Raw genomic sequence first — 25,982 nt, 5'->3', positions numbered from 1 at the left:
TTGAACTCAGTCAAAAAATGTTTTGGTAAAAAAAAAAAAAAAAGAATTAACAAATGCCAAAATATCAGCAAAAAAAAAGTCCTTAGTGTAATTGTGTGTGTGACCAGTTCGTATTGGATGAGTCCTCGCAGGCATGTACAGTATCTCACTGGACTGCAGACTACCAGCGCGCATGCAGGCAAATATAAAAGAACTGGAAGAGAAATCCTTGTAAAGAGAGAAGAGAGAGTGAGGACACGGTTGTACCACATATTCTTGGCTTAACTGGGACCATTTGGGGAATTCCCTCTTTGGCCAGATTACAGGGAATTGGTGCCATTTTGAATGGAGCACTGATACAGAGTTGTTGTTTTTTTTCTTCTTCTTCTTGGTCCACATATATTTGATAGTTGGTTTGGCTGCTATTGATCACTGCAGGTGTTTCCTGCAGACGCGAGTATCACTACTGCTGGTTGTATTTGGTTGCTGTGTTATCAATGCCTCACAGTTACAGTTCTGATTGGATAATCTCATGGATTTAAACTATGGATTATTTTATGTGTCTAAATGACTTTGCCCCAGGTGAAAGTAAACTGGTATTTGTGGTTTAGATTTTTCACTGTGGCCTCAGTGCCCCCAAAAAATCCAGATTTGATTCAAGACCAGGGCTTGCTGTGTGGCGATAGCAGGTTCTCTGTTCTTGAATGGGATTTCTGGAGACACTCTGGCTTTATCCCACAATCTGAAGATATGGAAATTACTTCCATTGACAACTCTGAACTGGCAATAGGTTTGGGGTGTATGCTGCCACTTACCAAATGTTAGTGGCCCAGTCGAGTTCTAACTTTGATAAATTAAGAATATTAGGTGAATGAATGGTTAATTTGACTGGTTGTATAACTCGTCAAGATAGAATCTATAAAGTTTCTTTACCTCTATGAAGAACTGAAAGTTAGGCTGGTCGTCTTATCTATGACTGGCGGTTGAGCTGGTTAAGGATACAATGCTGGGAACATTGTGGCGTGTTACTCCCCTGTTTTTTAGTATATTACACAGAGAAAAATATATTAGGCTCAGTTACCACTATCAATGTAATATCAATATCACGTTGGTTCAGCTTTTAGATTTTGGGCGTGATTTTTGCAACCGGAGAACTTTAAAGTTTGTATATGATAGAATATGAATAAAATATATAAAATAAAAGTTTCATGCACAGTAAGATTTGTAGATTTCTGAAACAAAGCACGGATTAAGGCATTCTTATTGCACGTGACTGATTGATACAGTTTCACCGCAGCTTTGCAGGATTGAAATACCCATGAGGTGAATAAATTGCAAGCCATTGCAATATGTGCAATTGCATGGCCAGTGTGGACAGCTTTATTGATCGAGAATAGAAGTGTAACTGTTCTGTCACATCCACGTAAGATAAATGACTGCAAAACCAAATCGACGCCCTGTAACTGTTATATTTCATCCCTGTTTTTGAACTATTGAAACTTACAGTTCTGCATTGGGCTTCCTGTTGCTACTGGGTTTTTTTTATTTATTTTTTTTACTTTATACTACTGAGCTTTTGAACCGTGCGCCTTTACCTGACACATCTGTAAGCTCACGTGTAAAAATCTTTTCTAAAAGTGGTGTCTGGTACCTTGTGTAACTTTTAGCGGCAGCGCTAACATCTTCATATGTCCAGCAATCCGGTTAACCATTCATCAACAGTTGCCTCATTGCTCATGTAGCCTTGATTCTGGACCTAAATGCTTTCATCCATCTCGTCGCTATCTTTATCAATTTGCTCCTCAGCTGACTTCGCTTCCTCACGTCAGGTATCTTTTCTCTCTCGGCAATGGCAGGAATGGTCGCCATAGAAACAGGGAGCCTATGGTACTGTGAAGGAGAGTGAGAAGGAAGAGAAAGGAAAAAGGACTGAGAAATAGAGTCAGAGAAGAAAAAAGGGAAGGCTGACTTTAAATTCAGCTCTTCATTCTGCCTTGCAGCATCTCTATCTTCATATCTCTCGTGATTTTTTTTTTCTTTCTGGAGAATGCAAAGCTTTTCTTTTCTTTCGATTCATCCATTCAACGTCGTCTCCTCTCCCCATCTCTCTCACTGTGTTCGTTGTATGTATTTAGAGGGAGTGGATACAGCTACTCTAATGGCTTTTTTTGTATAGAACCTCTAGAAATGTTCTAATACAAGATTTTGGAGTAAACAATGTTTAGGATCAAATGGGATAACTATTTCCATATACTTTGTCATAATATTGCAGACGCCTTCTTAAAAGATCCTCACCTTTTCACTGAGCCAAGTAAAAAAGGAGAAAGATCCTTTCAACGTTGTGTTATAACCTATTTTCATAGGGTTAGATACCAGTGCTGGAGAATATTTTAATGGATGTGTTCGTAGGCTGTTTGTTTAATCTGACTAAAGTTGTTCATTCGTAACCGACTCCTATGTTATAGCCTTGACCAAAATCCACGAGTCAAACAAGGTGTCATCAGCTGAGAACCCAAGTGAGTTTTAAAAAAAAATGATATTGACTGAAGATTGGAAAAAAAAGAAAGAAAAAGAAAATCGTATTTCCTCTTTAGTTGTTCAAAAGACAAAAGTGGTATCTCTTTATAGCAGTCCACTGGATATTGAATTATTTTATACTGTTGGCAGTTGATGTCTTAACAACACACACACACACACACACACACACACACACACACACACACACACACACACACACACACACACAGTTTTCTTGCTTGAGGAAAACCTGCTTGTTAGCTGAGTTATTTACTTGTTGCTGGAGACGCTGGGTTGATTTAAGGCAACAAATCAAAGTCTCAAAGTTTCCTAACTGAGTGGAAGGCTGCCTTATTATTATAAACACTGTCATTTGCATTTTATTGTAACCTAAAATAACAAGAGTGAAGGCCTGGGGTGTGAGGGGACGTTCACATCGATGAACATATAAACGCTAACATGTCGATGTCCGTCCACAGTGAAAGGTCTGTGCAGAAGTAGATGAGGGGGTGTTGTATTTGTGTGTGTGTGTGTGTGTGTGTGTGTGTGTGTGTGTGTGTGTGTGTGTGTGTGTGTGTGTGTGTGTGTGTGTGTGTGTGTGTGTGTGTGTGTGTGTGTGTGTGTGTGTGTTGCTGTGTTTTAATCTCATTCATATATTCATCAGCAGGCAGAAGTGCTGACGTAAGTGAGAAGGAAAGGCACAGGGAGAGTGAGAGGCAGAGTGAGATAAAGTGAGCAAGAGAAAGAAATCCATAAATACATCCATGTGTCTCTCTGGCCATCTAAAGCACCGTGTTTTTCATGTATACATTAAATATTAGAGAAAGTGTGCTAAACTGGAATGAAATAGGCAGAAAGAGAGGTGATAACACAAAAGGGAAATGTCCCGGAAAGATGGGGGCATTTAGAGAAGAGAACAGGGGAAATCAATTAGCTTCTCTTCTCTTCTCTTCTCTTCTCTTCTCTTCTCTTCTCTTCTCTTCTCTTCTCTTCTCTCCTCTCCTCTTTTCCACCAGCAAATCACTGGTGACTACGTCAGTTAAATTCGTACAAACACGCTAAAATAAAATTTTGAAACAGTAACTCTTAGATCGCCTGCCTCTGCCCCTCTTGTGCATTTCTGTTTTGGCACAATGGAAATAAAGTGTACCAAAACTACTTTAGACAAACAAAGATAAATATAGTATATTAGTAGGAAAAAAAAAATGTAAATGCTATATCTGAAACATGTGACAGTTGATGGTAGTGGTATGACAGAAGGACGATTGTGATATATTTTAGATAATGATAATCTGTTTTACAGTTCATAGCCATCCTGTCCTTTCTAGGACAATAAGAAAACATATATAAAGCAGACGGGGTGATTTGGCTGCTGGAGAAAGAGAATATGATTTTCAGTCTATTGTTTTGAAGAGTGTGGATCTCAGCAAGTGATGTCCAGATTGGATGTTCTCCTTCAAAATCCATCAGGGAGTGGTCTGGGGTAATGGTCTGCTCATGATGTGATCTGCCACTGTGCATCTGGAAAACCACGCGGTGCAGTAATAAGTCGGGAGGCTCTCTGTGGCTGACCGACAGAAAACAATCTCCCCTTTGGAAAGACCGTCTCTGCTGAGCTTTCCTCTATGATGGGACATTTTTGTAGTGTGTGAGGTCAGCTGAGATGTGGACAGCAACAAATGTGACGCTCTCCTCTGGCCCCCTTCCCCCTTGTAGAAGCTGGATTCAGTTTGACAGTGAAAAAAGAAGCCGGTACACATTAAAAGTATGGCCGGTAGTACAGTAAAGGACTTATATTGCAGCATGATTCCCATTCATCAATTTATCTGACAGGTATGATTTACTAAAGCAGCGTTCACACTGCAGGTCTTGATGCTGAATTCCGATTTTTTTTGCTGGGATTCGATTTCTTTGTGTGATCATTCATATAACATTTTAAAAGGAACCTCTATCAGACTGCCGTGGGAATGTTATCAGACCCGACGTTTTCGGGCCCCGGGTTAACGGAAGTAAATATGGATGGCACGCCAGTCCACATGCGCCGGTCAGCACCAGGGTTGCCAGTGACTCACTGTTTTCAGACCAAAGAACATAAAACCCACGCAGCTCAATAAAAACCGGCCCAGATCTCAGCCCGTGTAGAAATCATGTTGAAGCCGTAAAACTAGTATATGTGTAGTACAGAACACGCCATAAACATATCTGGCAACGCAGGTCAGTGGGTGTCTATCTATTTTTAAGTGGTTGTGAAATACGAGCCGACAAAATCGAGACAACAAGACGAGGGGAATTGGTACAACATATGATGGATGCAGGCCTGGGTCTGGTGTGAAAAAAAAAATTGGAATTGCAGCTTCCACATGACCACAAAACAGGTTGGATATGGGTCACTTATGAGCAAAGAAATTGAATTGGGTCGCATTACCCTGCAGTGTGAACGTGCTTTGAGATCTTGTGATGCCTTGGTTCCGCTCTGCTCAGTCTGCCTCAGGAAACTTTGGTGCATGTTTAAATTAGTTTGGTTGGCCTCTTGAACTCTGTTAAACCTTCAACTTCAACGTTGTCGAGCAGCTTAGGGGAACTACCAGCTGCTTCGATTTTGAGTTAATTGGGCGTTTTTGTTTGTGGTCCAGTTCTGCCACTTGTGTTGTTCCAAACTTTAGGTAACGGCCTTCTAAAGAAGAAGCTGCCTTGTTGTTTTATTGATTCAGTCTTTGTACAGTTGGTCACCAGGTGCTGCCACCATGGTTTCACTTTTGTTTAGGCAGTACCTGTTTGGCCCTTGTTGCTGTACTCGGTTTTGGTTTCTGTGCTAGTAATTTGTGGTGGTGGTTGATTTCAGGCACTGGGCATGTTTTCCTTGCTGTGTGCTGCTGGGTGGTGTCAAAACTGTTCACAGTTGAGTGGCTTCACCAACTTCCACCAATTTGTGCACGTATGACATCTCTGCTTTGAGCCTGCACGTGTTTTCAGTCTTGGCCAACCTCAGGAAATGTTTTCACGGAGAGTTTGGTGATGTTAAACTACCGCCTCACTCGAAAAAATGTGCCAAGTCTCTCATCGGCATTACAGTGGTCTGTGCCTTGAACCTTTAAGCTTCGATTCAAGAAGTCGTTTATTGTAGCAGGTCACCACTTCGCAACAACATGCTCTTCTTATTTACTAAGAATGTACACATTGACTTGACTGCTTTTAAGATGCCTAGACTTCTTCCAGGCCCACTGAGACTGTGTGAACAAATGAAAACAGAAGCGGTCGCATGTCTTGTGACTATGCAGCCAATAGGAAAGCTCAGAAGTCCCAGCTCGCAGTTCGCACATCTCAGCGCTCTCTTAAAACATCACAGATGCTTTTCTCTTAACAAAATGGAAAAACACTGAGTCATGACAAACGGATGTAAAATGAAGAGAAAATGTGCTTACCTCATATCGCAACTGTTCTTGAGACTGCATGTTTTTTTTGGGGAGGAGAGTTCCGATCTCTCAATGTCAGCTCTCTTTTGTTTGCCACATTGGAAAAAGAAAATTTTTCTCACGAAAAGAAAAATAATGAACTTTTCTCACTTTGTCAATCCATCCACTTCAAGCCACATTTTGGTGTAGACTGCACGTAAAACCAGGAACTAATGATCCACTGGATAGCACCAGCCATTACCACCAGTCATTTCAATCTGGTGGGTCAAGTGGAAATGTGTTGGCTTTCTGGAATTCCAACTGTGATCAGTTGGATAATTGGCGTGGTGCCATCCATCCCATTATATGTACTTTTTGTGGATCTGTCTGATAAATATTGTCCTTCACTTTTTTTTTTTTTTTTTGCTTTTATCCTAATTATACATTTTTCTTTTGGTGAGCTGTTGTTTTGCTATAAGATGCAGCAAGTTTTTTTTTTATTTGTTATTTACAAGATGTTGCAAAGAGTTCCCCGGCTAGCTCAGTTGGTAGAGCATGAGCCTCACAATCTCAGGGGTAGTGGGTTCGTGTCCCGCGCCGGGCGTCACCTTCCCGTGGGCTCACCACCTGCAGGAAGGTTTTTAATCGGTGCATTGTGATCTGGGAGACGGTGCTCAGACTGTCACCCCCGTGACCCGGAAATGGATAAGCGGAAGAAAATGAATGAATGTTGCAAAGAACTTTTTTCATTGTAATTTGGATTTAATTCAGAACAAAGTCAAAAGATCCCTCACAAAGAAATGAAAAGATGAAAAGAAGCAAAGTATTGACAAAAAAACTACATTTTACTTCAATAATTGATTAATACATGCAGCATAAATCAGTCAAGTAAATTGAAGGGGGAAGCAACCAAGACAATTCAGTCAACCAAAAATCAACTAGAAAAAACAAAAAACAGAGAAGTGAATATGATTTCAAGGAGAAGATATTGTCATTTCTGACAGACACTTTTTGTTAGATGCACGGCACCACAAGAGAGTACAGGAATACAATTAAATTATATGTAAAGCAGTAGGCGTAATGAATGTGAATTTGCCACTCTGCAGAAAAGCATGTAATTAATCCCTACAAACAAATTTTGAATCGTTAAGAGAATATGAAAACTATAACATTAGATCATTTCAGAAATGCTGATTCTATGGTTTCAAATAATGAGGATGTATACAATCAACTCCGAGTAGATGCAACATCTAAAACACAAACGACTTGCAGCGGAAAATTGTTGAATTTCAAATTAGAACGTATTCGGAACCAGCAGTTTACGGGACGTACTGGGCAGACACTGCTGCTGATGGTGTTGCCGTGACAGCAGAGGGACAGTTCAGTCCCACTTAGCAGTCATGTCAGTGTGTTTGTTGATTCTGATTCGAAGGCTCACAAGACTTCTTCTTCGTTGGTGGTGTCTTCCACCATTTATTGGGTTACAGAAAAGGCTTGCACAAGGGTTCTTGAATGGTTCGGAAAACCACAGCCAGCAAGCTGTTCGTCTGCAGCCAACTTTCCCAGAAAGAACAATGTTTACAAAAGTGCACAAGCTCAATATACAATTTTCTTCTAAATGATTAGTCTAGACGTTGGGAAATGGCCGTGGTTTTGACTTAGCTCTCCCTTTGTGGATGGTCAGGCTGTTCCAACCTCTTGCTACTCTTCTTTTCTTCCAGTCAGGTCGAGCCTGCAGAAAGAACTGCTGCTTCCTCCTTATAGACTAACTTCCTCCTATCTGACTCCACGCTAATCTCATCTGTAGGTCTCAGATCATCTTGACCCATTACAGCCACGTCTCATCATCTCCTCTGGGAAGAACAACGTCTTCTGTGATCATGATGCAGTATAGTAGCCTGCTGTTAGTTTTCCACTTGGTCATCTACAGGAATTAACCCTTCGCAGGCTGCGCCTAAATGGGGCTCATGCTTCTGACCTTAATATCATCTCAAATCCCTTCACAACGTTATTAACAAGTGAAGCATACATGGGTTGGTCATAAATCAATATTAATCAATTCCTTCCCAGTACCCGTTAATAAATAGTTTATGAGAACTTTTTCTGATTATCAAAACTTGGATGGTAATTACTTCCCATTCTAAATAAGAATGAATCAATCTTTAAGAACTTGAATGTTGTTAGAGCCAAACCTATGAAGTAGTATAGTTATGTCAGATCCTGTACTGTAGAGCCGCTGCACTGTAGGTTTTAAATGTCGTCCTTCTCCAACGCACCTGGTTGTGGTGAATGGTTGGATAACGTTCATTAGATTCAATTGATTTTGGAATAGTGACAAATGTAAGACAGCACTGTTGCCATGTTGGACCAGGAGCGGAAAGCGCTGACAAAGTACACTAACGTCCAATTTAGATGCCTCCCCTGCTCAAAAGCAACTCGGTGTGAAACATACGTCTTCCTTGGGCATGTAAAAAAGCCAGATCACGAGCAACTCTTTGGACCAGGATTACACGCTGCTGATATACCAGGAGACATTGTTCTCCCTCACAGCAGCACACGTCATAATTTCATATCATCGACAGAAACGTCAAATGTCTTCGTTCCAAAGATTTAAAAACCACAATGCCTAATTAACATGTAATTCTCCCACATAGCTTTGTAGATGCAATGTTCAAAATAGAAAATTGTTTTAAACCCAATTCAGTCTAAATACAAGAATCAAGCTGTCACGCTTTACTGCACTCCAGTTACCTAGCAACACCCATTCACAAAATACCATATAAGGCGTAATGCAGTATGGAGACTGAATGTATTCTGAGATTCACAGAGCCGGGCACAGAGATGAGGCTTTTCAGAGTAAATAATGAACCAGGGAAAATCTTTTTCTGCACGGTAGAGGTTTACGGAGAGAAAATGGGCGCTGCTTTTCATGCGGGAAATTTCCACAATGACGGCAAACTGGAGTTTGTTTGACTCATACTTCATTGTTTCACGTGTCAGTAGGTCCATTTATACCTGCATTGAATCACTCACCACTAGTCCGAATGTACAACTACATACTAACCGGTGCTGTGCACATGCTCAAGAATAGTACTTAAGTTGGTCCAACTTTTGTATTTTTTTCTCGTCTCTCCCTTTTCAAAAAAGAGCGAGCCAATTACTCATCTCAGTAGGAGCTCCCAAAACTTTGTCTCTGCCCACACCTAATGTTCAACGGAACACAGGGTTACAACACAGTCAGTAGCATTTCCTCTGCATACAAACACTTCTTAAGTTTTATCTTCAGAGAGAAAATTAATTGGTTAAACTGTTTCCACAGCAGATCTTTCATATTCTCAGGAAGAATAATCTGCTCGAGTCTCTTCTGTAAACTTTAATAGTTGTGTTCAAGACATCGCACAGGCTGAGCCAATGTGGTTTAAAAGACAATGGTGGCCTCATATGGACCAACGTGGAATTATATTATCAAACTTTAAGTGACCAAAACACTGTTTGTCTGAGGGTCAGTGAGGAATTGTGCTTATTCAAAAGTAAGTAAGTAAGTGGGTAAATTGTATTTGTATAGCGCAATGTAAGGAGGAACTTGACCATGTAGGGCTCGAAAGGTTAGCGCCATGATTTTATATTGAATCCGAAACTCAACAGGGAGCCAGTGAAGAGATCTTAAAACAGGGGGTAATATGGTTCCTCCTGTTGGTGCTGGTCAAAAGTCTGGCGGCTGAGTTCTGGACTAACCGTAACCGAGCCAGCTCTTTTTTGTTGAGGCATGTGAAGAGGCTGTTGCAGTAGTCCAGGCGTGAGGACACAAATGCATGAATAATCATTTCGAGCTCTTCTCTGGACATCATGGACCTGAGCTTGGCGACGTTACGCAACTGAAAGAAGCAGTTCTTTACCAGCTGTCTCCAGTGAAGATCCAGTGACATGGACTCGTCAAAGATCACGACTAAATTCCTCAACTTTGTTTTAGCTGAGAGGCTCAGTTCACCCAAGTGCTGTTTCATAGAGGGGGTAGCACTATCTGGGGCATTAATAAGTGTCTCAGTTTTGGCAGAGTTTAGTTGTAGGCTATTTTCACTTAACCACTGCTTCACTTGTGTGAGACAGCTGATTAAGGAGCTCAGTTTGTGGACCTCGGAAGTCTTAAATGAACAGTACAACTGAAGATCATCTGCAAATAGGTGGTGGGACACGTCACTGAACTGCTGGATTATCTGACCAAGAGGAAGAACATACAACAAGAACAGGAGAAGCCCCAAAACAGAGCCTTGGGGCACACCGTGCAGCAGATTGACATATGGTTGACAGACACTCTGAAAGTTCTACCACTCTGGTATGAAGAGAACCATTGAAGCACTGGACCCGACATTCTAATCCGGTCACGTAACCTGTTTATCAGAATCAGGTGGTCGACTGTGTCGAAGGCTGAGGAGAGGTCCAACAGGACCAACACCGTGCGTTCTCCCCAAAAACAAAACTGAACTTAAGTACAACACACACAAATACACCAAGGATTGGACTTCAATATATTAATTTCTGTTAATTAATTACATATCGGAGTGCATTTATTAGTTTAAATGTGTAAAGCACATTTCAGAATTTTTTCCCCAATTTAGAAGAAAATCCAAATTGTGCATTTTCACTTGATCTCATTCTGAGCCACTGTTAATTCAAGGAAGCAGTTTGCGGTTAATATCCAGTATTGGTTACTTAAAGCAATAAGTGTGATTACAAAGTTGTTGCAATCAACAACAAACACCCTAAGCAAGATGATTTATTAATTAATTTTTTCTTCTTCTCATTCCTTTCTGGAAAAACCTTGAAAAAGCTTGTGAATTCTTTCACAAACCAAAACATCTCTGTCTATGATAAATTATAACAAAGGACACAAAAAGCTTTTAATCTTGAAGATGTCATATTGACACGTTTCATTTTTATAGGTTTAAAGAAGAAAGTCAGTGGATTTGTGGATGGTATGTGGTTTATGAAAGGAGCTGGGGACTCATATTAGAGACAAACTGGCAGAAATTAATTGTTTGTACAATTTGATGATCAAAACTAGAAGGAAGGTTACACATTTTTGTGAACGTGTACATCATTGAGTCATTGCAACAATTGTTCATATATATACAGTATATATGGAACAATCTGAGCACGGATTTAAAAGAACATAAAGCAATTATAAGATTTACACATCTAAATAAAACAAGTCTATTATTCAAATACAATGAACTCTAAAGTACCATAATGTCTTGGGGTTTTGTTGTTGATGTTGTTGTTTTGCTTGTCTGTTTTGTTCTTTAGTGTTGTTTTCTGGTTTGTTGAATTTTGTTTCTTATGAAAGACAAATCTGACATGAATGAGTGGTGGTGCTCGCTTCTCAATCATCATAGACATTTTGATGTTTATTGTTGTTTTCTTATGCTGTTGTGAACAGATTATTGGTTAAAAAAGGGGCAGATTACATAAGATTATTCTTCCTTCTGCTCCTTTTCATTCAGAAGTTTGTAAACATTTGTGTTAATATTAAATTGATTTTTTTTTCTTTTTTAATAAATAAAATACAAATATATATGTCTGTGTGTGTGTATATATATATATATATATATATATATATATATATTCTTTTAATTAGTTTGGGATATTGCAAGTTTTGTTATCGATCTCATTCCAAGTGAATACAGGGCCAGTGTTGCCGATACCAATCCGATACCTCTTTATATTCAAGATTTATGCATCATCAAATCGCTAAATCTGGATGAATTTTCATGACCTTTAAGTGTTTTTTATGCTTTCTTAATGAGTTAAAACCTGGAACAGAATTTGGGAAAAGTTTGTAGGTAAACAGAAAATTATTTATTATCATAAAAAAAAAAAAAAGTGAACGAAACAATTCTTCTTTCATACATTGTCATGTCTTGATTTTTTTTCTTAAATAAATAAAGTGTACAAAATTAACACAAAATTTTCAGGCTGGAATAGCATAACAGAGAGAAACTGAAACCAAGTACCGTTTTCAATGCACTGCTATCATTCGATATCGATACCAACATCGGTAAGTTGGTATAATATAATATGTATTTCTGGTAGTACCAGGAAGTCTATTTCAACATTTATATATCTCTTACACTTTCGGTTATTTGATTGAAGCAAAGACTTTTACGCTGGTGCCTGCAGTGCATTTATGAGAACAAACTTGTTTTTTATATGAGTCCAAAATGTTGACCTGCAAGCCTCTATTTGCAAACCCCTACTGTACTCCTGAACTCGGGTCGGAAGATGTCCCCAAAACAAGCTTTTGGTCTTTTTTATAACACTGTTTTTATAAAATCCTTTCCTCAAAAATATCAAATAGAGATCTGAAGCTATCAAACCTTTGTACCGTTTGTTTTCCGACCTGCAAATTGTGTTGCCTTGCGATTGTGTTAGAAACCTCCTTTTACTGGGTGAATCTGTATTTGTTGTGAGGCGGCATTACCTTTATGAACATCCTAACAGGAAGCAACTATTCAAGCTTCAGCGGTTTGACGACACAAGTGTTATTGTTGGCTCTGCACCAGGCTGTCAATTCACTGTGTGACATCCTACGACGTGCAGGGCCCCATCTCAGACTGATATTGTCTTCCTGCGACGCAATTGTGCGTGAAGTAGCGGCTGCATGTGCGCGTTGAGCATTTTCACAGTCTGAGTGTCGCACGCATGCACACATCTATTTAATAGCAATAAAAACAAATAAAAATGAAGTTGCCTCAGCTGGCTGACTCAAATAATATACTTCCATTGACGGTGATTTATGAGCCAGCGTTTGGCATCTGCTGGTAATTGTGCTCGATCCGCAAATCTGGGAATTCTGCCATTGACTTATTATAAGCATCTTTGTATTGTTTGCTAATAACAGTCACCAGATACACAGAGGTGCTGAAGAAGCTTTATTTTTGGTGCCACCCAAAAAAAACCAAAAAAAAACAACCCTGATTGTTTGTATATACAGCGTTGTGATCTACGCTTTATTGGCTCTGTAAACTAGTGTTGCCCAAAATAGGACCTGTGGGCAAAATCTGTCAAATTTCAGGGTGTCCTGAATTAGGATCTGTGGGCAAAACCTGGCTGTCATAAATTGTTTGGCCCTCCGAAGAGTTACACTGAGTGTAAAATGCCATCTTGGGATTTTCTCCTGTCTAAAGGTGTATTTAGGTTTTTTTACATCCATGTTCTACAATGTCTCATCTACACCTGGAGGATATTATAGAAGTACTTGCAGGGGAACTCCATGTTCAGAAGCACCTTAATTCCTCCTGAATAAGTTGAGGAAAAAAGTTTAACAATGTTTCTTCACACGGACGGCAAAACAATCTAAGCTGAGTTGGTTTCCACCATTGTTTTTGTCGCAGGTGTAAAAGTCAGTGGGCTCTGATAAATTCAATTTCTGTGACTGAAATAAAAATAGTGTAAATATTATGGATGTAAATCATTACAGTCAAATATGTTCGATGTGGGCCTTTAAAAAAATTCAAGATCTCACTCGACTATTGTCTTTTCCAGTATTAAATGTCAGCGACATGTCAAAGAAGATTAAGATTTATTAACCAAGTTTAAAGACATTTTGATGTCTGATGTGTTTGAGCGTGTTGTAATCCGAAATGCCACAGAAAATCAATTTGTTGTTACTACTTTTGTGTTTTTATTTATCACAATACTATGTTGCACAAAGCCCACAGGCAGACGTCCTTCATGAAGAAACATGACATAAAGCCCAGTAAAACCTGTTTGTATTGATTTTAAATCACTGTAAAACGTTGTGTTTCATAAAAGAAAAGGTTCCTATAACATAACACCAAAGAGTACAAAGCGACCAATAAAGTAATGACAAATTCAGGACGCTTTTAAAGCAAATGTTTCAAGGATTTCTTGTGTGACCTTGCTGAGGAAAAAAAAAAATAACTTGGTCTAAAATACTAAATTAGAAAAAAAAAAACATTTTAATGACAGTCACTTTAATTCAAGCATTGAAAATGTACAATAAATACCCAATCCTTTTAAAGGCTACATTTTATTTCTCTCTCTCTCTCTCTCCCTCTGGTTGTGTGTGTCTTTCTTTCTTGCTGTATTTGTCCTTGACTAACTACCCACGACTAGTTTTTTCTAAGGAAAGTGGGGCTAAATCTCCTAATCTCCCCGCACTGCCATCATTTTTTACTCATGGCAATCACCTCTGAGGAATGACTTCTCTGTAGTGATAATCTATACGCTTAGTAGTGACGTTAAGGAGGACACAACAGGCAAGCACAGCAAGGAAGCGAAGCAGAAAAGCAAGCTCGGTTGTGGAGTGGCAGAGTGACGGGCTGGCAGGCTTCCTGGTTTCTCACAGACTGTTGTCAAACTCAGTCAATCCCAGCGCTGCTGTCTGGGTTTAACTGGAGCTTCGTCCCGGCACAAGCCAACTGGCACAGATGGAACTCGAGTTGTTATGTCACTGTTTTCGGTACCGTTGAGTACAGTAGATTGAAGAAAAGCTGCAATGTCAAAGGTTAGTTTCAAATAGGGCAGAAACAGTAACATCAACGCTATATTTCACATTTGACAGAAGAAACATTGCTGGCGTAATCAGTGACGGAATCAAGTTTCTGTTTAAAGGAGGGATCACTTTTGGACTCGTATAAAAACTTCCGAAAACTCTGCTTGACTCCCAACAATAGCAAAAATAGGGAATTATGACATCCTCCCTGCTCTTATAGTTATATCGTCCTGTTTTTTTGTTTTTTTTCTTGCCATGTCTCACCAATATGAGGACCCTGAGAGGTTAGTTTATCTGTACAATGTACCATTTGCCTTGTTGTTATTGTCTTTATTATTTATGTATACATGTTTTGTTTTTTTTGTGTTGTCTTGTTTTTGTCATTGAAAAATTCAATTAAAATTTAAATGAGGACAAAAAAAAGTGAAATGTCTGAACAACAAAAATCTCATTTAAATAATTGCGCAAACTAACCGATGTGATGCTTATTTTCTTAAATTGTTTTTTAGATTTTGACCTTCAGGTTAAATTTCTGACCTCTTTCTAGAAAAGGATGAGCTGCTTGATGCAAACACGACATTCAAGCGGTTGGCACACACATAGCTCACCTATCGTGGAAATGGCCTAAACTGCAGTAATAGTGACCATACTGAGAAGTGAAAGTGGTCTTGGCGCGGTTTATACTTCATGTGTGAGGTGGTTTCCCTGTGTAATGTTAACGGCCCAAATATGTTGCCTCTACGAACATAAACCCTGTCAAATAATACTGTACTGATCGCTAAGCTGGTTGCAAGGACTAAACTGTTGTGCTGCAATGCACCATGGGAGTTTGGGTTGTTGGGGATTTAAATGGTGTTACCGTGGGTTACATTAGTCTTGTAGTGTTGTGAGTGATTGTTGTGTTTTGTTGTATTTTTGTGGTTTAGTTTACCGTAACTTGTGTGGTTGAACTTGTCGTGAAATGGTGGTCTTGTTTGGCTATTTCAAAATAAAAGCCTCTGCCATTAAGAGTTGGCATAAAAAGGTAGTGTTTATGCTGAGGCGAAGGTTATCAATGGTGCTTGACACATAAGTGTATCTAGAGTGCAATCCTCCATCCACTCACTGATCTGTTGTTAGAATTTGTACTCAATAACGTAGTTCACTAACTTTAATTTAATCATACTCAAGTAAAAGCACAGAGTTACAAAACGACTTCAAAAAGTGCAACTACATAAAAAAACAACAACTATTCAATTACGGCAACGCGAGTAAATGTAATTTGTTACTTTGTCATCTAGATTAGACTACGCCAGAGGTACAATCAGTGTTCCCAACTGTTATTCTAGCTTTCTTTGTCCCCATACCAAGCTAAGAGAAACTCGAAGACTTTCCTGTATCGTTGCACACATTTGCACAGTTTAGTGTCAACCAGATTTGGACCTTTGGTCACACCTGGCTATAAGTTGCATCCACCAAAAATGTTTTACGAAAAGGAACAAAACATATATGTTGCATTAGTGTATAAGATTTACTAATTGTTTTCCGCCGTATAACTGCACCATCGATAAGCTTCAGCCAGCAGCTTGCTGACCCATCTGTGAATTGGCTTCTCCAGCTCTGGCTGTCGTGTTTTTAGCCCCGGATTAACCTTCTTTGGTTTCGTCATCCAGTCCCTCACAAGTTCACACACACAGTCTGTTTGTGTTTCTTTTTCAAACTGTATATTTGATAATTCTGAGTTTAACTTCTGCTGTGTCACATTTTCTTTTCGCTGACGTTTAGCTTGCACTGTCAGCCGAATACGGTCGTACTGGAGGTTTCTCTGTGGTACTGTCGCAACATTCTGTTAACAAGTGTGACACCTCGTGGTCTCAGATGACATGTACCCGTATATTTTGTGATATCAGCCGATTCTGAATAGAAGTCCCAAGACCAGCCAAACATCTAATAGAAGTGTGACGACAACGATCGACTGAAAACTGAGTCGTTTTTGTGCTTTTATTTCAGGAAAGTTTCACTTTTCGACAACAACATTTTGAAAACGACGGCAACAATGTTGAAAACGAAGTAGTTTTCCTGTAGGGCCACTAGTGGGTGCTGTCTTTATGTAATCATTCAAGCGCCTTTAAACCATTTTGGCTCACTCAGTATCTGCTGTATGAAAGAAAAAAAAAGAAAAAACTGTTTCTCCACGTGTGATCCAGATGACAGGGTAGTAAATGTACACTTGATTGTATATGTGCTGTTTAATTCTGAACACTATGACTAAACAGCACCTGGATTAATTCATTTTCATTGCCTATCTACTTGCGCATGTGCACAACTAGTTACTACAACTGTAATACACATGTGCAGTACCAGCATTTCAGTGAAGTAAAATTTTCCCTGTTTACATGATATGGCACATTTAAGAAGATGCTGCACTTTAGAAGCTGTTTCTTAAAAGTTCAGTGTTCAGTGGCTCTAAGTGCCATTGTAAAGTAAATCCAACACAAAACCCAGGGAAAATGTGCTATTATCACTTGAAAAGGTAGTTGTGTAACTGTAATTGGAGACACTAAATTGCTCCCAGGAAAGTGTTATTGTCACTTGGAGCTGATCCAGTGTGTACTATACTTTTTGTATATCATCAGCTGGGAAAGACGGACTCCACAAGAACACAACGTTGGATGAAATGTGTGCGGATGGATGGATGGATGGATAACTCTTAGTGTAAATAGAAAAGCAACCAAGTTCATAAAGGATGACAACAAACAAAGAGACCAATGAATAGAAAATAGCTACTTAAGCAAATATGCGTATAAAATAATTACAGTTACACGAGTTAAAATGTTGGATTTAAGGTGGAATGTTTCGGTTCCTGTCCTGTCCTGTCATTCTCTCGTCTATCCTCTAACCCCAACCAGAACAGCAGAGAGTCTCCACCTCTGAGTCTGGTTCTGCAGATTTCATCCCTTTAATGGTCGCCTTCGCTTGCTCAGGAGGACTTGTTGCGCTATGTAAACAAAATTGAATTGAATTGAACTGGAGAAGTTATTGCTCCAGGAAAACAAAAACAAAGAAAGACAGAAAACAGTATTTTAGGCCAGAGACAAAATATATTTTGTTACCTATTAACCTTTAAAACAGAGGAATTTCAACCAAACTATTCATGTAGCTTCATGCAGATTGTTTGTGAGTGTTAGTACGTAACATAACATAAACAACTTTGGTAACAAACCTGCTCAGCTGAGATCAAATTGGACTTCGCCAAATACCAAATACAACTGTTTGATAGTGACGTGTGTCCGTGTGTGTGTGTTTTACTGTTACCACGACAACAAAGGCTTTATCTGTCTATGACTCTCAAATGGTGAAAGCCCCGCTGCGTAGTGAATTGTAACAATAATATTTCAATTATTGATACATTTGATATCAAATGTGTTTATTCAAAAATCTATTATTTGTGTTATAAGATCAGCATTTATACTCTGCATACATGTTTCTATGTCAGTCTGTTTTTCTTTGTTTTTTTTTCACCTCATAAGAAAGTTATTCTATGTCTCTATTATTATTCTCTATCTGTCTGTCTGTGTAAATTCTCCAGACAGGTACGCAGGGCTCATCAAATCAACGGCTGAAATGCATGTTGATGCCTGCAGACAACAATCACAGTTACACACGGTGCTTTTTTTTGTTTTTTTTTAACTATGATCAAAAGGTGTATTCATGAAACATTTGGAATTGGATGGGTAGACCACAATATTTACCCACATCCCTCTTCAACACATCACATCCAGCCCCTGTATGTCGTAATGCGCTGAGGATATGCTGCAGTGATAACAGAGGAGAGACATTCACCTTCACTTTCAGTAGATCAGTACATTCTGAAAGGTATCCAACGCTGGCCTTCCTCTTTAGACAGCGTTGCTCTAGTATGACTTGTTTAGATAATATCATGCAGTGTCTTGAATTAATATGTATTTCAGTGTGGCAACAAGTTACCTTCAGGATTGAACAGTTGGGCTGAGCAGATGAAGTAAAAACAGAATCACAAATGTAAAGCAAACAGTTCACTGACAACCTGCATGCACAGTGAGGATTGTCTGTTGAGTGGATTTATTGTTTTTCTGATTGAAATAATAGAAATTACTGTCCTCATGCTGACAAGGGACGAGTCCTTTCAGATGAAGATTAAGTATACAGTATGCACCATGTTCTGTCGAGCTAAAGCCACACGCTTAACATCCTTCAGGTCTTTCACAACACCAAGAGGCTCTTACACATTCCAGTAGAAAATTGACACCCAGAATTCACCTGTGGTTACTAGAAGTGTTTACTTCGTAGTGTCAATGTGAAGACTAATTCAAAGCCAAACAACTTAAACTTTTTCAAGAGTATGACTGAATATTAGTGCTGTTAAACGATTGAAAATTGTAAGCAGATTAATCACAGGGTTGCCGTGGTTGAATTTCAATTAATCCCAGTTATATGTCATTAATTTTTAATCTTTATTAAACACACACACACACACACACACACACACACACACACACACACACACACACACACACACACACACACACACACACACACACACACACACACACACACACACACACACACACACACACACACACACACACACACACACACACACGTATATATATATATACTTAACGTGTTTATCGACATTAATGTGCTGCTGTTACTACTATGACAAACTATCTTGTTGACATTGTCCGAGAGGAGAGCTGACCGTTTCTTATTTACAATGTTGCTGCAACTGACAACAGTCTTTAATGTGATATTCTAAGCTGGAAATGCTTCCGTACAAAGAAAACTCCTTTCTGCAGAATGTGCATAATATTTTATGTTGCTCTACTGTTCTGTCTCGGGGTATTTTTCAACTCAAATTTTCCCATCGAGAATCCCAACGTGCTGTTTAGCATCTTCCATATGGAGTTGGTTCGGCCACGCCACCAGATCAACGGCCCACTTGTGCGCGGCATGCGCGACAGTAAGTCCACTTGGACAAACTGCTCGAAATGCGTTGCCAGATACGATTCATGGATTTCGAGTCGTTCTGCGCTGCCGATAGGTCAATTGCATTTTTAAAATCATTTTTTTTAATTAACTATGATGATGGATTAATCCATGTTAACGCGTCCATTTTGACAGCCCTACTGAAAACACAACATTTTCCCCTTTCACAATAATAGTTTTCACACAAAATTGCTGGTCAAGTAGAGAAACACAAGGATGAAAAGAATGACATTCATTTGTGGCAGTTGAGAGTCAAAAAAATTTTTTCTTTTCAGTTACTAAATATCAATATCTCTAGGAGCTGTTGAGCTTTCTATTCAATCTGACATGATTTTACTTTAGCTGAGAACAGATTAATGGTGGACTAAGAAGACCTGACAGGCTGGGGAAAGGCGTTGAGTTTCTTAACATCAGTACCAATGGTGTTGAATACAGTATCGGCTGATAAAGTGGCTGACTTTAAAACATTGTGTCTTTATTGGAAAAAAAGTTAAAGTTAAAATCGATTTGTTCACTGCATTTATCTTTTGAGGAAGTTCAATGGTTTACTATCCAAGATGCTCTTTGGGGCTCTTTGGAGCCAGACCCAACTGGCAATGTGTGCCTTGTGCGAACATGAAAACCTACAATGTAGGGTCACCTGTTACCCTCACAAACTTGTCTTTGTATTGGGATTCAAAGCCAGGAAACTGCAAAAACAAAGAAAAGCATGTAGACTAAAAAGAACCTGTGCCCCATAGAGTGGCACGAACCATGACTTTGATGGTCCTCAAGTACAAAGTTATAATTATGGTTTAAAATAATGCATTGATTTAAAACAACTTTACCAATACTTTCAGTTTTAATAATCCTGACAAACGTGTCTTTTTCTTCAGCCTATTTCTTGTAGTTTTAGCTTTTCCCCCCCATTTCAACCATTTCAGTTGTGCCTTTTTGAAAAAAAAAAAACCAAAACATTTTAGCTAATAGTTAAAATGACTTTCTGTGAGTAAATAAAATGCAAAAGAGATGAGATGTTTATCGAGGTAGAATTTTGTGGGAAGTTCAGGAAGCCGCTGGGGCAAAGAGCCACATGTGTCTCCTGAGCTGCAGGTTGCAGACCCCTGGACTCTGGTAATTGTTTTTAACCGACGTGCTTTTTCACGTAATGCACTTAGTAAGAATGAATGAATAAACAAACAAACAAATGAATAAATACGTTTTTCTTAAACAAATATTTCTCTCCAGAAAAAAAGGAGGCATGGCAACTGCCTCAGAATCAGGCTCCACTTCATGTGTACGCGCTTATACGAGTGCGTGCACGAGCGCACGCGCGTAGTGACACAATGAGATAAAAGACGACTTGCACTCTCTTCTTTTCTCTCAAAACACACACACACACACACACACACACACACACACACACACACACACACACACACACACACACACACACACACACACACACACACACACATACACACGTACACAGACACAGACACACACACGTCTTGCAGCACGTTTCACCAAACACTGTGGCACTCACATGCGCGTCCTTGCGCACGCGTAAACGCACCTTCCCTGGCGTCCTCGTTCCATCTCCATCCATCTCTCCTCTCGCTCTCCCCTCTCTTTCTCTCCGCGGGGGACAGATGGGAGGAGACGCTCCTGCACAACGCTTTTCTCCTGCAGCGGCTTTTTCACGGCGTCGGAGAGGAAGGAGAAGCGCACCGCATCGCTCCGGCGCTCACGTCTCCGCACCGCCGTATGCCGGCTATTTTCTTTCTACGCGGAGCCCGCATCTTCGCCTCACCTCCGCTGCTTTCTTCCCCGTCCTCATTTGCATGGAGGAGAGTGACAGCGGTGTGTAGTGTCGCCCGGCTTGGATTCCAACCTCGCCGAGTGATCCTAAGATGAATCACGCAGCAACGCTTGACGCGCGCGTCTCATCCGTTTTCTGGCCCCGGGGGAACTAAAGATGCCGCTGGTTGCGCGGGTACCTGTCCTGGTTTCACACCGGTCCGGTTCGTCCCGGTAGACTCGTGGACTCGTGTCCTGCCCGGTGCTGCGGTGTCCAAAGGTGGGGAGGGGCCACCGGAGTGATTTTCTATTTCTAAAAGCGGATCCGCCACCAACAGCCTGACCGATGGATAACTACTCCACGTTACAACGTAAGGCAACCCCGACAGACACATACCTGCTGCAGTGTTTCTTAAGGGGGGGGGGGGGGGGGGGGGGGGGGGGGGGGGTCCATAAATGTCCATAAATGTAACATATCCTACTATTTCTTAAAACGTCCTAGAAAATTTGTCCCACGTTTGAAGATGTTTCTAAAGGCATTTCTTGATGTGCCCATGACCATATGTGTTTTTCTCTGAAGCTGCTATGTTGACACACTTTGAATGGCTTTATTCAGGTTTCTGTTTCAGTGTTGTTACTGAACAACAAACACTGTTTTTTTTGTATTTTACATTTTCATTTTCATTTTTTTGTATATATATATATATATATATATATATATATAAAGACCTTGATCCACTGGTATTTCCAGATCCGTGATGAGCTACTGAAAGAGCCATGACTGCAGGAAGGAGATGAGAGAGAGAAAGAGAAAGAGAGAGAGAGAGAGAGAGAGAGAGAGAGAGAGAGAGGATATATATGATGCAGTGTCACATACACTATCTTGACATGTAGCCCTCAGCTGTTCTGCCATCACAGCTTCATGCATTTGTATAACACACACACACACACACACACACACACACACACACACACACACACACACACACACACACACACACACACACACACACACACACACACACACACACACACACACACACACACACACACACACACACACACACACACACACACACAGAGTGCACCTGTTAATTCCGCCAGCCTGAGGTATTGGAGCTTATTAGCCTATCTTGCCCATTGTTTAGCTGTATCAGGATGTCACGCTTGTTACAAGCTTGCAGTGACAAAGGCTAGTTAACCATGCAGCTAAATGCTTCATTGCTGCAGTTAAACGCCTGGAAAAGGTTAAATCTGTTCAATCTGGATCATATTTGTTTAGTTTTTTCAGTGAGTGCCACGTTTTAGTTGTCCAGTCTTTGCTTGGGGTAGATCTCCTCCAGACACACTGAAAAAACATGCAAAAAGGGGCTTTTTGTAATCAAAGGGAATATATAATTATAATCTTCAATGCAACTAATTTCAAAGCTTCTCTGTCAGTGTTGCTGCTAAGATACTGAAATTGACTCTTTTTTTTTCTTCAACAAGATACAGTCACTGCTATTGGTCATATTCTATATACATTTCACAGGAGGTGATTATTTGTCAGGATTAGTCTGTTTAATTGTCTACATGGAGCAAGGCAATGTACATTTCTCTTTGTGCACAGATTTTTCAGCGATATAGTTTAGAGTGATTTGAGGTGAGGATATTGCAGAGGTTTATGCACCAACTTAAATAAAATGTGGCATCAATGTGGTCATGACAGTGATGGAATCAGTTGATTTTGCATAAATACTAGATATTTTCCTGTTTTTCTTAGGTATTTCCTCTTTACTCTACTTTACATGAAACTTTTCTCCAAGTACCAGTCGTTGATTGATTCACTTTCTAGAAATCTTCAGATACTGTTTTCGGCAGAAGCACTAATCTTATTTTGCCATTTTAGTCTCAAAGTATTTCCATTACTCATCACGATAAGTGCCATAGCGATACTTGATCCAATTTAGTTTTGTTCCAAAATGAGCTCCTTTGTAGTGGAAATGCATTAATGGTTCATCCTTTCTTTGGCTTGAATCAGGAAACGGGGACTCATTTCTGAAACATGCATCAAACAAGTTGGTTTAAATTACTGCAAATACTTCACAGGAATAAATCACAGGGAGATGTCTTTGGTGAGTGTGATGTTTGAGCAAAAGGTTCTCCGATAGAGTAACTTATCTGCACACTTTTCTGACCATATATCTCTTTTTGCTTCATGTATTTACTAAGCAAGCAAGACTTATATTTTGTAGATGTATTCGACATTGTTTGAAAGAATTGGTTGTGTTTGAAGGCTGCTGGCTGCAGTTACATTGGTCCAATAATTTTATGGGCAACTGACAGAAAATAAACTAATATTAGTAATCCTGTAATGGTTATGTTTTTTATTTTAATTTTTTTCGGTTTTTTTTTTAGCTACTACAAAGTGAGACTTAACTGTTTTCCAATTTGTAAGATTGGCTAAGGTGACACATTCTTGTACTAAAGAAGCAACCTAACTGATTCCTAAATAAAATTGCCTGCTTTTGCTGGTTGCTGTGAGAATAATATAGATTAAGTGGATAAACAGCTGCAGTATCGTAAGTTGTGGTCATCAGTAGGAATACTACATTGCTCAGAGAGAGACTATATTTTGGCCTGAAATGAGATGGTTCTTGAGGTAAATGATTGAGAGACGTCACATTGGTTCCCTGATTGAAGGTCCCGCATTTGCTCTCTCATATGAAGAGCTTTGTCACCTGGGTTTCTTCATTAGTCTTGTATTCGTATTTAGTTTTCTTACTATGCCGTCTCAAGGATGCGATACCCATAAATGCGTAAATACACATAAAGAGGAGAAATCTCTCTTCCCACTGCTCGTCATTGAAGATTATGTGTGTGTATGGGTTTGTAAAACTATTGAACTAAAAACATATTCCTGTCATTGCGCTTGTGTTTTTTTTTTAAATGAATTTAACTGTGGCCATTTCTCTTTAGCTCAGGTGCTCTGGCTTACAGCTCCCGTGTCAATGTGCTGTTCTGTTTGTGTACGTCCAAATCAAGCAACCGTCGAGTGTAATGTGGATTGCTTGAAAGACAAAAGAAATACACTGACGTCTCGTCTTCAAACAGCAAAGTAGCGTGTGGAGAGAGGAGGAAGGTTGGCTCCGGCTCTCGCTGCTGATCCACTGTAGCTCTGTCAGGACTCTGCTGCTCCTGCTGCTCCTGCCGCTGCTGCTGCTGATGCTGCTGGTTGCCTAGTGACTGTAACCATGGAACCGGCTCCCATCGTCATGGTGATGGGCCAAGGAGAGCGCGAGAGAGAGAGGGACAGACCCAGTGAGGGAAGGGGGACAGAGATACCAGTGCATCTGCAGTGTGTGGTGTCGTGATGAGGACGAATAGGGATATTATCATCATTGTCATGCCAATGAAGATTCTGCCATGTTGATTGTGATAGACACTCGTCAGCCATATCATTAGGACAGCGAGCAACCGAAATAAATAACTTTGATAATCTCGTTATCATAGCACCTGTTTGTCGGTGGGATTTTGAATATTTTGTACTCGGGAGTTGATGTTTTTAGAAGCAGGAAAACGCGTAACCAGAAAAATCTAAGCGGGTTTGGATTGGTGGCGAGACAACTGGGCTGGGGAATCTCTGAAACTGTAGCTTTAGTATTCCACTCCCAGGTTGCAGAGGTTCGTATCTATGCTCATCCAAGGAAAGGAAAGTAGTGAACTGGTGATAGGGTCGTGTGCAGCCAAGGCCACAGCCAACTTCGAAACCTACCCCACATTAGCAAATTCGTTTGTTTTTTTAAAGATTTGAAATAGAGTATTAACCTGAAGCAGCTGACTTTCCCTTCAGCATAAAAAAGACACACACACACACACACGCTACAGTTTTTTTTTGTGTTTTCTTAACAGCATCAAATCCCTGTGAGGAAGTATTTGCAGCATATTAGAGAAGCAGAGTGGAGAAGGGAGTGTGTGTGTGTGTGTGTGTGGGGGGGGGGGGGGGGGGGGGGTGCAGAGCAAACAGATAGAAACATTATCCTCTTCGTCACGGCACGTCGTGTACTGTAGCTTCACATCAGCTTCATGAAATGGTCCAAACTGGTCTCTCGGTGGATAAATTCATCTCATTCGTTTGGTTCATTTATATGGTTTAATGCGATTTCTGTCTTCTTTTTTTTTCCTCAGCCAATGCGAGTACAGACTCATATGGGAGCATCCTTTCTGTCCCTTTCACAGTCTCCATGACAGTGTTGCGATGGTTGCATCATTCAGTTTTCTCTCGAGGATGACATCATTACTTGGCTCAAGTTCGAGCTTCTGAATCCCTCAGAGTCTACCGGGAAAATTAAAGCTGCTTGTTAACAGCAGTAATTTGTCTCCAGGTTGTTTTCAAACCTATTAGTTGTTGCTTGGACTGTGGGCTTTGCCGTATCTCTGAGGAGTTGGCCTGTTCTCCTTGCCCATGTGTAGGTTTTCTCTGGGGATTCTCACTTCCTGCTACAATCCAAAAACAAACATGTGAGGATAATTGGTGACTGTAGATTTCCTGGTGTGAATGAGTTTGTTTGTGATCGTTTGTGATGGACTTGCCGCCTGTCCAGGGTGTAATACTGTATTCCCCCACAGGGTCTGTTGTGATCGGCTCCAGTCCTCTGAGACTTTGAGTTCGATAAATTAGCATAGAAGGTGGATGGACGTGATCTCTGGTTCAGCCTCGTCAAAATTTGAAATTAAACAACATAATGTAAAATGGGAACTACGTCAATCCGTTAAGTTATATTAAAAAAAAAAAAAAAAGATAATATAATAAT

At 40.0% G+C, this 25,982-nt stretch overlaps 1 protein-coding gene across 1 annotated transcript in view; it reads left to right on the top strand.

Annotated features, from left to right (window-relative positions):
* Positions 1-21,024: 21,024 nt before the first annotated feature.
* lrrc7 (leucine rich repeat containing 7) overlaps positions 21,025-25,982 on the top strand; it is a gene marked incomplete at its 3' end in the record, with an annotated part of 87,138 nt that continues 82,180 nt past the window's right edge. Inside the window, exon 1 of the mRNA XM_080474052.1 lies at positions 21,025-21,560. Within this exon, the coding sequence (XP_080330178.1) occupies positions 21,536-21,560 (25 nt within the window). The 5' untranslated portion in view covers positions 21,025-21,535. The remainder of the gene's footprint in view (positions 21,561-25,982) is intronic.

This window comes from Lipophrys pholis (assembly GCF_963383615.2).
Source record: "Lipophrys pholis genome assembly, chromosome: 10".
NCBI lineage: Eukaryota > Metazoa > Chordata > Actinopteri > Blenniiformes > Blenniidae > Lipophrys > Lipophrys pholis.
The sequence above is the reverse complement of the archived record's forward strand: the minus strand, read 5'-3'. Positions and strand labels throughout refer to the sequence as shown.